General features: G+C 40.2%; 1 protein-coding gene across 1 annotated transcript in view; it reads left to right on the plus strand.

Moving 5' to 3' along the window:
- Nucleotides 1-14,483, plus strand: part of ATP10D (ATPase phospholipid transporting 10D (putative)) — a 44,593-nt gene that overhangs the window by 20,044 nt on the left and 10,066 nt on the right. The window contains 11 exon segments of the mRNA XM_032685324.1: nucleotides 2,923-3,158; nucleotides 3,813-4,001; nucleotides 6,012-6,624; nucleotides 8,038-8,144; nucleotides 9,021-9,147; nucleotides 10,611-10,795; nucleotides 12,678-12,746; nucleotides 12,749-12,803; nucleotides 12,806-12,988; nucleotides 13,577-13,653; nucleotides 14,209-14,334. Of these exon segments, the coding sequence (XP_032541215.1) occupies nucleotides 2,923-3,158; nucleotides 3,813-4,001; nucleotides 6,012-6,624; nucleotides 8,038-8,144; nucleotides 9,021-9,147; nucleotides 10,611-10,795; nucleotides 12,678-12,746; nucleotides 12,749-12,803; nucleotides 12,806-12,988; nucleotides 13,577-13,653; nucleotides 14,209-14,334 (1,967 nt within the window).

The following is a 14,483-nucleotide window of genomic DNA, read 5'->3' on the forward strand; positions in this document are numbered from 1 at the left end:
TTAGGGTTTAAACATACTGTTGACTGACGTAGCAGTGTACCAACTTTATATAGTATATCTTAAAGCTTCAATTCAACATACTTTTGCCCTTGAGGATACAGTAACATAAATGAATTACATACTTAACAGTATTAATACATTACTTAACAGTAATTTTAAGGTACAAGTCAATCACTTGTGTCCATATGTGTGTTAATGCTGCAAAGGTAAGTACCTCCATCAAAAATGATTGTTGTATTCTTACTTATATCTTACACACACCTGTTTATTGTTAGCCAAAAGGTTACCAGGTGGTGTTAACGGATAGTTGCTATCTTATTGTCTAAAAGTGTACCATCTTTCAGTATACATACCATGAGAGCCAGCTTGAAGCCTTATGGGAGCCAGGAGAAGATGCAACTCCAGACACAAGAGAAAACTGGGAAGAGTGACACGAATTATTTAATTAGCTACTTTATTAATTATATAAAACCACAAAGTTTTTATTACAGTTACCGTGTGTAAGTACTAGCGGCTGCAGACCTTTGCTCTTTTGCTGGTGGGCAATGCAAGCATTCCATATGAGATCAAAGGGGAAGTGCTGACAGGTGGACATGTGGAGCACAGCTGTGTATTAAACCCCCTTTGTGGTATTGGTGGGTTTGCTGCCAGATAGAACTGCTCACAACTGCAAGCAAAAGGCACACCCTGCTGGCCACAGCAGTGAATTAGTTCAGCCCTCCTTTTGTCACAGGATCAGATGGTTGCAAACAAATTTTACAGCAATTTCTGCACATATTTTGAAAATGTTATGATGTGGCTGTCCAGATAATTCTTTAGCTTTGCATGATTGTACTGGGAAGGATGACTACAGCAAAGTGAGAAAAAAATATTTTTAAGTCTCAAACTTGGTGAATGAACAACTTAGTTAAGAAGTAGAATGTGTTTTCAGAGCATTTCCTATAGGAAGGAAAAGTATTTCAGAAGAGAAACCAAGCAGTAGTGTGAATGATGCAACTGTAGCTGATTCAGGTCTCAGTGTACCAGGAAAAGTATATCTACATGTGCTTCTCTATGTAGTTCACATAGAGTTATCTTCCAAAATTACTAGTGTGTTAGTTATGTTCGTAATTATTTCCTCCTGCACCCTGTTTTTTTCCTGGAGAATAAGCATAGGTTTCTTCCTAACAAATTAGAAATTATATGAGCCCTGAAAATCACTTTATGAAACCTTGGTAGGTACTGTGGTTTAGCCCTGCTTTGTATTTGTTCAGTTGCATAGAGCTGCTGCTTGCAAGGCTCCTTCTACACATGGTAAGAGTTGCAGTGCAACACAGTACAGGCTTTTGCATACAAGCCACCTAGTCTGGACATTTATCTCTGTGTTTATATCTATTACCCAGGGTAAAGGGAGCACATGAGGGAAGCACACAACAGCAATGCCTGTGATTCAGTATAGTCCTCCATATAGGTGCCCCCATGCGGTGTTCTGTCTAAAGTCACATGTGCCTCTTGCACCATGGCACCGTGGAGAGTAGAGCAGTGTGGTTTTACAGGAGGTGCCACGTTACTTCACTCAGAGCATGCAGTTCTTCTCAACAGCCTAGAAGCATAGTGGAATGGGCATGTTGTCCAAACCTGCCTCTGCAAACACATACTAAGTCACTGGTGTTGCTTTCTAGTAAAAGGTATCAATGCCTCATGTGGGATATTGTATTTGGTAGTTGTGGAGAGCCACGGTTTGTTATGTTCCCATCTATCTGTTTTTTAAAAGAATTATGTTACTAATTTCATGTTGACAATAGGGAGATAGCCTCCCAAGGAAGGTGTAAGCTCTGGTCTCTCTGCTTTCCTTGACTCATCAGAATGGCAAGATGAGAGGATTCTTTCATTTGTGTTCCAGAAACAGAAGAGAACAGGAAATATGGAAAACCTAACAGGGTAACAAATCTGGTACCTCATTTCTGGAACATAACTAAGCTCCTGTGCTTTGCTAGAAGGAAAAGGACTCACAAGTGACATAATAAACCTATTTCCATCTCATTTTGAGCAACAGAGCTGGGGACTGAACTGTGGATAGATTTTATGTTTACATAAAACAGAATAATATCACAGTTTTCACTTTTTCCTGTACAGTAACTACCACTTGAAATAAGAAAGAAACAGGGAATTAGAGGTGTTGCTGGATAAGTCTGTGTGTTAATGTTTTGTTTTTCCTAGGATGCCATTGTTCATATCCGTACTTCAATGAAATAAATACGCAACGCACAATCCTCAAAACAATTTTTCCATGCTGTCTGTGGATTTTAGGTACTGAACTGCTAGTGTATGCTCATTGCATGCTGTTTTCACAGTGAGAGGTAAAACGTTGAAACCTGAATAGTGTACACTGATCCAGTGCTTTCTGGATTCAGATTTCAACTTGTGACATGTCATCAAACACTGTTTGAGAGCTCCAGTGTAAACACTTGGGTATGTTCTTGATCAAGCACATGATAGCATAGGAGTGTTTCCATTTGCTATAGTGGTTCTTTACAGCACTGACCTTCCTATCTAGATTCGTGGGCCATAGAACCGCATTTATATCTGTGGTGCAGTTGCCCTTCACTTGAAGACTATTATTTGGTTCCCATCAGTGTGCTCTTCTGAAGACTGAGTAACTCCAGCTAGTTTTATTGTTTCCATGTGACACGTTGTCTAGAAACCTCATCATTCTTGCTTCCTCTTCTGGATTCAGTCCAGTGGAATGGTGCTCTTGAAGTGCAGTGTCTCAAGCAGGAAGTCAGTGTGACGGCTTCTTGCAAGTTGTGGATTAATGGTGGATTATTCTTAACTATGTATTAAATTCCTTATTTTAAAATTTTGGTTCCTGAGCCTTTAGACAGTGTTTTAGACAAGTTTCTTTTTGCTCATGGAACAACAATTTTGTTTCCCTTTCCTTAGCAAAGAGGTTGGAATCCTATCAAGAGATGGATTCAGAGCATGAGGATTCAGTTGATTGTCAGTGCGGCTCTTCAACGCATATGTCAAAATGGCAGAGGCACAACTGCAGAGCTGTGTGTGAACCTTTGAACAGAAAGTCTTTGAACCAGTTATCTGGTAATTACCCTGCATTCATAAGGGAAGATGGAGCAGGTGGTGGTCCCCACTCAGGGCACATGGCTTTCAGCAGTCCCATTGTAAGTAAAAGCTGTTGGGTTTGATGCTAAATTTCTGAAGTAATTCATTAGGGAGTATCTTTTTACCCTCATTTGATCAAGAGTGCTTGTCATTTAAGAAATCCCCTCTCTCTCCCCTCAAAATCAGAGCCTGTCATGATGGCTTGGCAGCATCCTGTTTGCACCTGACATTGCAGATACTCATTGAATCATGAAGGTGTATGCTTTGGTTCCTGCTGCTGTGAGTCCATGACCACTCCAGATAAAATTGTCAGCTTCATCTTAATAACAGTTTGTTCTTTTATTTTAAGAAGTTTCTAGAATTTTCTTTTGTTTTTAATAGGAAATATCTAGATGATCAATATTTCTTTGAGGTTATGAGAGGCAAAAACTCTACTTCTGTACCTGAAGGTGTCTAAATAGCATTCATCATACTTAATCTCTGTAGAAGTGTCTGTGAACTAAGACCTTACTGTTTACCTCTTTGGGCATAAAGTTTTACATTTTCAACAGACTAGCATAAGGCAGTGAAAGCGCCAAAGTGTTTCTCTGTTTCCTAGTATAACTAACTTAGCCCAGGAGGGAAGTTGTTCATTCATTCTTCTGTAACTGATTTAAACTTCAGAGACTGAGATTAATCTTATAACCTAATGGACATTGTTCATTTCATAATAGGAAACGGATGTTATACCAGACACACAGCTGCTGGAGAAGTTCAGTCAAATTTCTTTTCATTCCTATCAACAGTCAGAAGAAGGTAGCAGCAAGTTATCTTTGGAGACAATGTACATCGCTGACTTCTTTCTTGCTCTGGCAATCTGTAATACTGTTGTGGTTTCAGTCCCCCATCAGCCACGTCAGAAGGTAAGAAGGCTTCACTTTTGGCTATTTGGCCATATTAACAAATGACCAAGCTCCATTTTGGTTTGATTACGAAAGGAAGAAAACAATTAACGGACAATAAAAAAATTATTCTGTTTGTCCTGTTAGAAAAAGAAGGGAATTACTGTAAAGCTACAGAGTGCAATGAGTTAATGTATAAAACAACGTTGGTAACTTGGCTTCAATCTTTTTGTTTCTGTGTATAGACTGTTCATAACTTTTACAAGACAAATTTTGAAATTGAATTGCCATTGTAACTTTTTTCTATAATCTGGGGTTTTTTTCCTATATATGAGCATAACTTCCTTTAAGAATACACTAACACTTAGGCTGCCTTTACAAATAGGTTACTCTTGGCTGAAAGATAAGAATAATCTCAGGAGATTCCCAGAATATTGGAACTAAGAACACTTTTTCCTGTTCCCTGACTATTCAAATAGAACTTCAACAAAAATATGGAAGATCAATTTTTTATGTATATTAATCTGAAGAAAAAATGCTTTACAGTGTGACATAAACTGGTCTCACCTTGAACTGACGGTGCGTTTGCTAGACTGTCTTGCTTCAGTAATCTGGAGTGACTACTCGTTGTTTTCAGAGCACACAATCTATATTTAAAGATACTACTATTTTTTTTAAATCTTTGGGTTTTTTTCAGGGTGGGATTTTCATAACCCCATTTTTTACCAGTTTTGACTGTGTTGCAGGATGATACTCAAGTTCAGCTTCGATTTCCTTCCCCCATTCTTTGGTGATTTCCATTTGTTGACTTGGTCTTTTGAAAAAAATATTAATGGCATGTGCAGGACTAGAGTTTTGCATCCGTCTAGGCAGTGAACCTACAGTGATGGCTGGAGACATTCCCAAAACATATCCTGTAGTGTATGAAGTACCCCCTGTGTATAAATAAGCCTGGTATTTTACTGTGCTTCCAAGCATTCCCAGAAAGCTTCATAGGAAGCCTAGAGGTCCGTGTGTGGATGAGGCACCTGAGTTCATAGTTTATAGTTAGCTATTCCTTAAATGCGATGAAGAAAAATATACAGGTGAGAGTGTAGAGGTGAATATTCAGAAATATTCGGAGATATTTCTGAATAATTTGCTAGCAGAGTAGAAGATCTCCAAGCACTGGTAGGAAGGTTGAGAAGAGCAATGTGGCATGAGGTTTCTGAGTTCTCAATTAGAGAATGAATGAAAGAGCTCAAGGCAACAGCAAATTTCAGTGTCGCATTAGGGAGGGGCGATGTTCCTAGTCTCTATTTCCATGATGTTGAACGGAGACACATTACAACTTGCTGGAATGGTGGTAGAACTGAAGCCAGAGTCTGTCCTTAGTTTATGCTTTTCAGTGGCAAAAAGAACATATTTTCTGGTAACTCATTCTTAGCTTTTCAACAGCAGTGACAAAGGAGTGTCAGCCTTGCATGCCTTGTTCCTCTGTTGTAAGCTGTCAGCTTCCTGACTGTTCCAAGTAACAGAAAGACAATTATTTTGTAACACTGAGGAAAGAGGAACTGACCTTTAATTTAAAACATTGAAAAAGTATCGATAAGGTACTGTGTTTCTAGCAATTCTTGTAGCTAGTTACTGTGAGGGGTATGGAGTTGGTTTATTCTTCACAAATATCTTCTAATTCAGAACAAGGATTAAAGTGTTCAGTTCAGTTTGCCACAACTTTTAAAAGTTACAATGTCATACTAACTCTTTTCGTTACTGAAAGTTCTAAAAAGAAGTATTGCGTAGAGTCATGAATCAAACTTGAAACACATCCAATTTTCAGACCTGAAGTGTCTTACAAGAGCTGTTTAGTGTACTCGTGTGTTTATATGTTTAGTTGAACTGCCCATCTTTAATACAGGCAGTCAAACTTGTGGTAAATTTTAAAATACTGCATTCATTAAGAAACATACATAGTTTGTAAGCTGTCCTTCTTTAATATAATAAAATATGAAGAATTTAACATAAATGCTTTGTCTAACTATTGTTTTCCAGATGAGACTCTCTTCACTGGGTAGGATGCCTATTAAATCGCTTGAGGATATCAGGCAAATGTTCCAGAGGCTGTCAATCCGAAGACTGAGTTCCTCTCCACTTCCAAGTGTGAAGGAGTCATCATCTGAAAGCCCCAATAGTTTTGTGAGAAAACTGTCTATTTTCAGAATGAAACTGGCCTCACCTGCTTTGGATGGAGCTGCTCAAAGGGCTGGTGAACCTCACAATACTGACAGCCCAGAAAATTCCCAAGTGCCTCAGGAACTAGATATGGTGAATGTAGCTGGCTGTGAGCCCAACAGTGCTGTGTCATCTATTGAATTATCTCCCTTACCTAAACTATGTTACGAAGCTGAGAGTCCAGATGAAGCTGCTTTGGTTCATGCTGCCAGGGCTTATAAATGCGTTTTACAGTCTAGGACTCCAGATCAAGTAACTGTGGACTTTGCAGGTCTGGGATCTTTAACGTTTCAGCTTCTGCATATCCTGCCTTTTGATTCACTGCGGAAAAGGATGTCAGTGGTGGTTCGGCATCCAGTCTCCAACAAAGTGGTGGTGTACACAAAAGGTGCAGACTCAGTCATGATGGATTTGTTGAGAACTGCATCTGAAGGTATCTATAGAACTCGTAATTCTTTGCTCACCTTGTACATTCTTCAGTACAGGTGAAAGATGGCATGATGGCATGAGAGGAGACAAGTAAGCAAGCAGAAGTATTATCTGTGAACAGTTCTTGTGGGGAGCCCAGAAAGGTAGCATTGCACATCACCTAGATCTATCTGTTCTGTATGCTGATGTGGGAACTGCAAAGAGAGAAGCAGCTGTTAATCAAAGGATTTAATGGTGTCTTAAGCAGACCCTTTGGAGCCAACTGAAGTATTTCCAGTTGCAAAGTAAGGTCATCTGCGTGAGTAAGGTCATTGGCTTCTGCTACACAGTGAGTGGTGTTTATTAGAATGAGATACTCTCTAGCCTTTACCTATGTTGGCGTTTCTCAACTTTTGGAGAGAGGTGTCAGGAGCAGATGTCAGCTCTCAGTGCATTTTGATTTTTTTTTTCCTCAGCCACTCATTATTTCTGTGTTTCTAGATGTAATAATAATATCTGCTGTGCCCTGTTGTGTGGATGTAAATGTTTCTGAATGGGCCACAGGAGGGATGCACCATGCACGTTGTTTAAGCTCTGACTTATTCATACGCCGTAGCAAACGGTCACTGATTTTTAACTGAAGGGAGTAAAGAGAAAATATTACCTGTGTATATTAAATACCTAAGTATATTTAAGTTCAGAAGATGTTCCAAGGTGGTGGTGGGATTTGTTTAGTTTTATGATTTGAAAAGTAATATAAAGGAATTATATTTAAAGGCTTGCTTTCTGCAAAAGGAAGTTTGGTTTGTATGATGCATAAGGAAGAGGAATGTTTCCAGTTTCAAGAGTGGATTTTAACTTGCCCAACATAAGCCATCTAAAGTCTAGACAAAAAGCCTCTGTAGGCCATGGGACAGATACAATACCTCCAAAATCTTTCATCTTACTAGGGCAGTAATTTCATTCTTGAGGTGCCTCTCCCTACTTTGTTTCTCAAGGTAAACTTGGAACCTAACTTTTGCATCTCCGAAGTTAGATGAATTGAATGCCTGTCTGAATAGTCCACCCCTTAACAGTTATTTTTATCAAAGCTTTTCAGTAACTGCCCTTTTGGGTCCCTCCCACTAGACCAGTGACAGTAAAAACTTCTTGAGTATTTGTGGCCCAGTTCATTTTAGAAAATAATTTTTTTTAGAAAAAGATTTTGATACAAAGCAAAGACATATCAGTACCAGATGGGTTCATCTGCACTGCTTGTACAGACTGGTGCACTGCATGCTCACTATAGAGACAGCACATGGTGCAAACATGAAGATACATTCATAGTTAAAAGTTTAAACATTTTGGTGTTTTAAGAATGTATTTAGACCTTCAAAATTTTCCACAAAATTTAGCCTAAACAAACATGTTTAATTTGCTTTCTCTTTTTGCGTGATAGCATGTACTAATAATTCAGAAATTGAAGAGAAGATTAAAGAGAGAACTCAGCAGCATTTGGATGACTATGCCAGAAGAGGACTGCGCACTCTGTGTATTGCTAAGAAGGTATTCCTTTTAATACATACTTTGAAGAATGTTTGCAGTCTGTGATCAGCCTGAGAGGTATCACCAGTGGAGCAAACATCACAGCTTCTAAACAGATTCTTCCATTGCCGCATTTTGTTTATCCTTATGTTCTTTCAGAAGGAATCTGTAAGATAACCCAGACCAATTCCTGACTTCTGTTGGATTGCCATAGCTGTTGTCAATTTAGGATCAAGCAGCTTAACAGCCCAGTTATGAAACAGGGGTTGTCAAATACTCTGATTTTTCTTTAAGAGTCCTAAGCAGACCTCCTTGTATGAATCTTACCCTAGTTGGAATCCCAGGCACAGAAAACAAATTAAATCACACCTGTTTTATTGGATGTCACAAACAGTTTGCAGTGTTACAAACTCTTCATGCACAACTTAAGTGATGTTTTGAGATTCCATTTTAAATTCAAAGCTGATCAGAAGTAAATTTCCTTAGGGATTGAAACAAAGCCTTATGTAAAGTGAAAGAACAGGCTGTGTAGTTGCGCAGTCATCGAGCTGTACTCAGCTGTGCAGTGGTTCTGTGGCTGTCCCAGTGTTGCAGTTGAAGAGCAGTAGGGAGAGAATACTGTGTCCATGGACTGCTGCCTTCCGTCTAAGTGGAAGTCTGGCAGGCAGCTCCAGGAACCCGCAGGGTCCCAGTGAGTAGGCTGGGTAAGTAATCTAACTCTCTGAACACCGTACTAAATCCAGGGACATGTTGGAGCACATGTCAGAGCAATGCTCTGCCAGGGGCTGCACTTCTAGGCTCAGGATGTGGGCAGCAGAAGTAACCACGAGAACACTTCTGAGGCACCATTGAAAACACAGTACAGATACATGCCGGATGTTTTCTCTCCCTGTGTAGGTGATGAGTGATGCAGAATATGCAGAGTGGTTAAATCATCATTTTTTAGCAGAAACCAGTATTGACAACAGGGAGAAGCTGCTGCTTGAATCTGCCACGAGGCTTGAGACAGAACTAACTTTGCTCGGTATGTAGAAAATGCTATAACCCCCAGGAAATGGCTTATGATGCTCATAATTGGAATTTGCTTGTAGAGAGCTGTGCTAATCTCAATTTGTGTAACACATAGCTTTCTACAGACCTAGAATTTATTGTCACTCCTGAATTTTCATAAATCTCACTAGTAAATTTGTACTAGTAAAACACACTGAAGACAGCTGGTACTCTCCTGTTGTTTGTAAAGGGTAAATATTTTTTTGCTGTCTTTTTTTTTTGTAATCATTACTATTGTATTTTCTGTGTAACTAGAGTTTTTAAATATCATTTTAATAAGCATATGAAATGATAATAACAAATCACAGGCCTGCCTATGCAAACATTCAGAGATATCCCACTTCTGGATGTGTTTTCCATCAGTGTTACATTTGTGGCACAGCAGGTATAGTTGTGCTGTGTCCTCCTGTAATGGAGCTGGGAAGTCAGGCATGCTTCTGCAGGAACCATTCTTCTTAAGGTCATTCAGCTGTGCAGAAATGAAATAAAAAATGTTTCAAAAGGTGTATAAAAGGGCAACTGCAGACTGGCAGTAAAGGCAGCTCATCCTAGAAGCTAGAAGATGAAGAGAGACAGGTCCTATTGTGTAAAAAGGTGTTACTTCCCTCATTTTGTGCCATATCTGCTTAGTGCAAATGCCATAAACCTTGATACTATAAAGAGTTCTGGAATTACTAGCTTCAGTTTCTGGAGAGAAGCCAGAGGAGTGCTACAAACTGATGTCATTTTAAGGATATACAGGTTCCCTTTGGCACTAAAGCCAGCAGAGAGAAGTCTAGCTGCTGTGGGGTCCTGCTGTCCTGCAGGCCAAGGCATTTTTTTTTGCTTGTGTCTCTGATGTGACAGTAACCAGTATGGGTTGGCCCTAACGTTAAATGGAAGTGAGAACAAGGATGTTAAATGGCTTCATACAGCCAAGGTGCTTGCTTAGTCTCACTCTCCCTCCCTTAATCACTCCCTCCCTCCCTCCCTTAATCACTCCCTCCCTCCCTCCCTTAATCACTCCCTCCCTCCCTCCCTTAATCACTCCCTCCCTCCCTCCCTTAATCACTCCCTCCCTCCCCTCTGTCCGTCCCTCCCCCCAGGTCCTTCAATCCCACCCTCCCTCCCCCATCCCCCCCACCTTCCTCATTCCCTCCCCCCCCTTAATCCCTTAATTCGACCCACCCTCCCTCCCCCCCTGCATCCTCCACCCTCCCACCCTCTCTTAATTCCATTTTCCCTCCCTCCCTTAATCCCCTAATCCCACTCTCCCTCCTACCTTCACTCCTCCCCCTCCCTTCCTCTCTCCCCATCTCCCTCCCATTTCCAAGCATTTCACAGTAGGTGTCTGGTTTTGGATGTGGGTATGCAGAGAACCATCTTGTCCTGTCACTCTTGCAGCATTTTGTCTTTGGAAATACAGCAGCACTAATCCTTCTGCTTGTCTAAATTAAGGTGCCACTGGCATTGAAGATCGCCTGCAGGAGGGTGTTCCGGACACGATACAGGCATTACGGAAAGCAGGAATAAAAATATGGATGCTGACAGGTGACAAGAGAGAGACAGCTGTCAACATTGCCTATGCTTGTAAGCTGCTGGAACCAGATGACAGAATCTTCAGTCTTAAATCACAAAGTAGGGTGAGTGGAAAATTAGATTTTCTTCTCTGCTGAAAAATTCTGTTAGGCTATACCACAGGATAATACAGAGAAACAAAATGTTCTCTGCTTTCTCAACCAAACAAAGACAGCATGATTTCTTGGAACATGAAAATACTGGAAAACTAATGGTTTCCTTCCATGTGGGTAACGTGAAATCTTTTCTATGTATGTAACATTTGTTTTTTTATATACAGTCCCTAAATTATGATTAATTGTTTCAATTAAGACTGCTTAATTTCCCGTTATGATAAGTTAGGGAGTTAACAAGGCCCCAGGTTGTGCCAGGGGAAGTTTAGGTTGGATATTAGGAAAAGTGTCTTCACCGAAAGGATTGTCAAGCATTGGAACAGGTTGTCCAGGGAAGTGGTTGAGGCACCGTCCCTGGAGGTGTTTAAAAGGTGTGTAGGTGTGGTGTTGAGGAACTTGTTTTAGTGGTGGACGTGGCAGTGTTAGGTTTATGGCTGGACTGGATAATCTTTGTCAACCCAAATGATTGTATGATTCTATGTTATTAGACATTTCAAATGGCTGTGAGTTATAGCATATTAGCAGTATGAGTATTACTGTTAGGCAAATTCTACTGAATTAAGTTTTATGTTGCTTTTTGTAATACTTGCCTTCAGCCCTGGTTGTCTTGCAAAGATATAGAAGGAATAATCTCATTAAAGTACATTGCACACAATTCAAACTAATCTGTCAACACTTTTATCAGAGAAAAAAACCACCTTCTCCCTCACAACCCAGTAATTGAATTGTGTGATAGAGAGTGGTTAAAAATGCTGGTTTGGATAGCAAGTTTAATCCTACTTCATCGTTTCATCCTCTTCTGGTTGCTTATAAGAAACTGGTTTTCAATTGATTTTTATCAATTTTGGATTGCTTACAAGAGAGATTGCTGGTAAAACCAATGTATGAAATGTCCCTCCTCAGAGCAGCTATAAAACCTGAGGCTTCTCCAAAGCGTGGAGGACTTTTCTAAGACCTTTCATTTTTCTTTGTTTCTCTTAAGAGAAACACGTTACTTAAGAACTATAGTTTGTATTTCTTAAAATGCCATAAAAGATAGTGTGGCAAGTAGTAACTGGGGGGGAAATAAAGTGAAAAATAAAGGATGCTAATGCAGTTGTGTTTGAGGAAAGCTTGGAGTTTGATTTCTGCTAACACTTCTCTCTGGCTTTTTTCCCGACTGGGGAATGAGTATCTTACTTGACAGTGGGAACTGAGCCACTTTTGGAGTAGTACTCTTCTTCCCTCTCACTGGGTTTTGAAACAAAAAATAGGATTTGATACTGTTGCATTTCAAAGTAAAATAATGAGAACATTTGTTCTTCTGTATGGCACGGATTTTATATGTGTCGATATCAATACACTTTTGGGCATCTTATGTTGATTCTGGCAAGCTAAAAAATTCTACAAGGCCAGTTCTTCAACAATTCACTGCAGCTCACCTGTAATCTGATTTGAAATGCACTTTTTGCTTTGCATGCTAGACAAAAGAAATCTAAGGAGCAAAAGTTTTCTATGAAAGCTGTATTAACATTACAGAATCCTTAACAGTTGTTTTTCCTGATAGTCTGTGAAGGTTTTCTGACTTGCTTCAGTTTTTTCCCTTCTCCTTATGCAATACCCAAGCCAATCTACTTAAGCAAAGTTGTATCACAGACCCTTTTATTAACAACAGTCTGCATCCTTAGTGATTTTAAAGGGTTATTCAGGTTCATGTCTGAGCCTTTCTGGATTAAAGAGAAATGCTATACAAGGGCTGCATTTGACCTTTTCTCTGTAAGTATTCTATGAATTGAAAAGGGAGCCAGAATACAAACAGTATTTAATAAGTTGCCTTTCTTTTGTTTTTGATTAGGATGTCTGTGCCTTGGTAATGAGCAAAATTTTAGAAGACATCCAGAAGAATGCTTCTGCCAAAAAAAAAAACCAGTCAGAAGCTTGGAAATGTCTCTGCAAGTCCCTCCACCCAAGCTCCAGGGTTCAGTGCAGGCCTGGTTATTGATGGAAGGACTTTAGAGCATGTCCTTCATGACAGCCTACAGAATATTTTCTTGGAACTCACAGAAAAATGTCGGGCTGTAGTCTGCTGCCAAGCCACGCCACTACAGAAGAGTGTCCTGGTCAAGCTGGTGCGAAGTAAGCTAAAGGCAGTGACATTAGCTGTAGGTGAGTCCTGTGGTTATTCTTCTTCCTCTGAAAAGAAGTAGAAGCCAGTTTCTTCTCTCCTGTATTTTGTTAGTGTCTGTAACAAAATTTGTTTTGCAAGCAAGATAATCTTTGAACCATAGTTGTCTCTAGCATAAGATGCTGTTAGTCTTCTGAACTAGTAAATTTAGTCCATAAACTTAGAGTAATCTAAAGCGATAAGAACAGCATCAGTCATGCAATGTTATGTAACGTGTGCAAAGCAGCAAGTAAGAGGGTTTTCCTTTCCGTCACAACCTCCCAAAATAGGAAGGCAGAGGGGATATAACTGGCTCTGATTTAAAACACCCGTATTTTCTGTTCTGGCATGCCAACTAGATTCTGGCAAAAGGAACAGCTATTATCCATTTAGAGAATATAGCTCAGTTCAGTCAGGCCTTCCACTTACTAATCCTCTTTTCCTTAGCGTTTTCCATAGGCTGCACTGTTGGCCATAAAAATGTTTTTCTCTGAACTCTCTGGTGTTTGGTATTTGTATTTTCCTGCCACATCCATAGCAATGTGATAGCTTGCAAAGCTAGTTCTGATTCTCCCTTCTTTTCTCTATAGGTGATGGTGCCAATGACGTCAGTATGATCCAGGTGGCTGACACTGGTGTAGGAATATCGGGCCAAGAAGGCATGCAGGTAGTGTATCCAAAGACAGCTGCAAATGACGTCAGGTTCCATTTTAAATCACTTTGGAGTGTACGCTGGAGACCTAGCAGCTCCACAATCTACACCCTTACACAGGCAAGACTTTGCAGCCTGAGCTCGCAGCCTGAGCTCACGCCCTGGCCTCAGCATTCTGCAATCAGCAGATTGCATTCTCAGCAATCAGAAGCTGAATGCTGCAGGTCAAGCTCCAAACAACAGATCTTTTTGCCTATCACTGAGCTCCCTATTACTCATGTCCTGCAGGGAAATGAGCAGCCTAAGTGTCAGTGATTTCTGTGCACTTGTGTGGTAATAATGGCAACAGCTATGTTCCTGCCTATGCTTTGTTGGGCTGAGCTCTGTGTGTTAGTTGTAAAGTTTTGTATGGAAGGGGATATCTGAGTGAGGGTAACCTCGTAAGCGCTATATATAAAAAATCACAAAATAAGTATTTCCAGCAGCGGGTAAGTTGCTCACTTGGCAGTATCTGAAGCTTGTCTTTAACGGTTTGGATGTAGCATATCCTTTTCTTCATGTGCGTTGCAGGCTGTGATGGCAAGTGACTTTGCAATCTCTCAGTTTAGACACCTCAGGAAGCTGCTGCTTGTCCATGGTCACTGGTGTTATACCAGACTTGCCAACATGGTACTTTACTACTTCTACAAGAATGTGGTATGTAGCTATCCAATCCCATGGAGAAGACAGTTTGCATATTTGGGGGCACTGAGGGGTCTAGTGGGGCTTTATTTTCTTTTTTCTCTTCCTGTTGTGAATGAGATCAAAAAGCATATGTCAAACAATTCAGTTTCTCATTTGTCTGC

The sequence above is a fragment of the Chiroxiphia lanceolata genome, chromosome 4 (genome assembly GCF_009829145.1).
Source record: "Chiroxiphia lanceolata isolate bChiLan1 chromosome 4, bChiLan1.pri, whole genome shotgun sequence".
Classification (NCBI taxonomy): Eukaryota; Metazoa; Chordata; class Aves; order Passeriformes; family Pipridae; genus Chiroxiphia; species Chiroxiphia lanceolata.